Source organism: Ovis aries, chromosome 20 (genome assembly GCF_016772045.2).
Source record: "Ovis aries strain OAR_USU_Benz2616 breed Rambouillet chromosome 20, ARS-UI_Ramb_v3.0, whole genome shotgun sequence".
NCBI lineage: Eukaryota > Metazoa > Chordata > Mammalia > Artiodactyla > Bovidae > Ovis > Ovis aries.
The window spans coordinates 28,344,126-28,345,946 of NC_056073.1; the positions used below are offsets into that span (position 1 = coordinate 28,344,126).

General features: G+C 39.5%; 1 protein-coding gene across 1 annotated transcript; it reads right to left on the reverse strand.

Annotated features, from left to right (window-relative positions):
• Window positions 1–326: 326 nt before the first annotated feature.
• On the reverse strand, window positions 327–1,259 carry LOC114109705 (olfactory receptor 12D1-like). The gene has a single exon (XM_027959106.2). The coding sequence runs from the start codon at window positions 1,251–1,253 to the stop codon at window positions 327–329; it is 927 nt and encodes a 308-aa protein (XP_027814907.2). The 5' UTR covers window positions 1,254–1,259.
• Between the last annotated feature and the right edge of the window lie 562 nt (window positions 1,260–1,821).

A 1,821-nucleotide genomic window follows, 5' to 3' on the forward strand; every position in this document is an offset into this window, starting at 1 on the left:
TTCAGCATTGGTCCTTACAATAAATATTCAATGAATATTCCTTTAGGATTGACTAGTTTGATCTCCTTGCAGTCCAAGGGGCCTCCAAGAGTCTTCTCCAACACCACAGTTCAAAAGCATCAATTCTTCAGGACTCAGCTTTCTTTATGGTCCCGCTCGCACATCCATTCATGACTACTGGAAAAACCATAGCTTTGACTAGACAGACCTTTGTTGGCAAAGAAATATACATGGCAAGCAATTTTGAGTAGCAGTATTATTTCACATCTCAACCGTCTCATTGCTTGTTTATTTATACCTCAAAGAGTTCTCTAGACTTCCTCAAGTCAGGGCCTCCTTCTGATCACCCTCTTCAAGGCCCCCTTTACTTCCTTGTTCCTCAAAGTATAAATCAGTGGATTTAGTACAGGAGAGACCACACTGTACATAATGGCGACAGTCCGGTCCTGGTCCATGGAACTACCTGAGGCAGGACGGATGTAAATGAAAAAAACAGGACCAAATAAAAGAACAACTACCATGAAGTGGGAGGCACAAGTAGATAGTGCTTTACGAAGCATTCTGCAAGAATGAGTCTTGAGGAAAAGATAGATAATAATGTAGAAATAGGAGAGAAGGGTTAGAGAGAATGAGCCCATGGCAATGGTCTCTGTGACAGTATGAAGTAGCCACTCATTGAGGTCAGTGTTCCCACAGGCCAGCTTGAGCAATGGCTTAACATCACAGAAGAAGTGATGGATGTGGTTGGAACCATAAAAGTTTAAACGAGATGTCATTACTGAGTGCAGCAGGGCATGGAAAAACCCAATGATCCAGACAGTGACAGCCATCTGGGTACAGACCTGATGATTCATGATAACAGTGTAACGAAGCGGTTTGCAGATAGCTACATAGCGATCAAAGGCCATCACAGCCAACAACATGACCTCTGTGCTGCCCAGGAAGTGGAAGAAATGAAGCTGGCTTATGCATCCCAAGAAAGAAATTGCTTTGTGTGTTGAGAGAAAGTTCTCCAGCATCTTTGGCAGAGTCACCGTGGAGTAGCAGATATCTAGACATGACAGGTTTCCCAGGAAAAAATACATAGGAGAATGAAGTCTTGGATCAGAGATGACAGCTATCAGGATGGCTCCATTTCCAGCCAAACTGAGAAAGTAAATTATAAGAATAATAACAAAGAGAAAAGACTGCAGTTCCTGGATGTCTGTTATTCCCAAGAGAAGAAATTCAGTGATTGAAGTTTGGTTCAGCATCACTTTAAAAAAAGACAAGATAATAGAGGAAGATAGTCTTTAATGAGAACCAGTTCTTCCAGCCCAGGATTTCTTGCTGAGACAAAGGCTTTAAGGAATAGTGTTACTGTTCTATACAATCCAAAATCAGAGGTGGTGCCATATTTGGACTATTAGATTATTAAATATTAAAGCCACTTATCACTTATGGTCTATAAGTCAAACATTTATTTTCTTTACAAGCTTTGTCATTAGTGTTTTTTTTTCTCCCAGTAATTCAGAGTACACTGCAGCCTGCTATGTTCTCTGGTTGTGAACTTCTACATTCTTGTACAACTTTTCTTTTATCTCCCTAAGTTAACTCTAATAGGAAGCAACTTTTTAAGTATTCCACCACACTGCTGTCTCTATACCTAATAAGCTATCATAAGTAAATTTAAAACAATTGACAGGGATGAAAACATTACGACTGCAAATTCTCTTTTAAAAAACTAAAATGCTTTTTCAAATAATAGTAATAACTTTTCCTCTTCTTAGAATGTTAGTGGAGCTAGTGGTGTCCTTATACTGATCTCTTTCTGACTCTCAC

Bases quoted from the DNA above. Each gene is read 5' to 3' on its own strand.
- LOC114109705 (XM_027959106.2), bottom strand. From the start codon at position 1,253: ATGCTGAACCAAACTTCAATCACTGAATTTCTTCTCTTGGGAATAACA.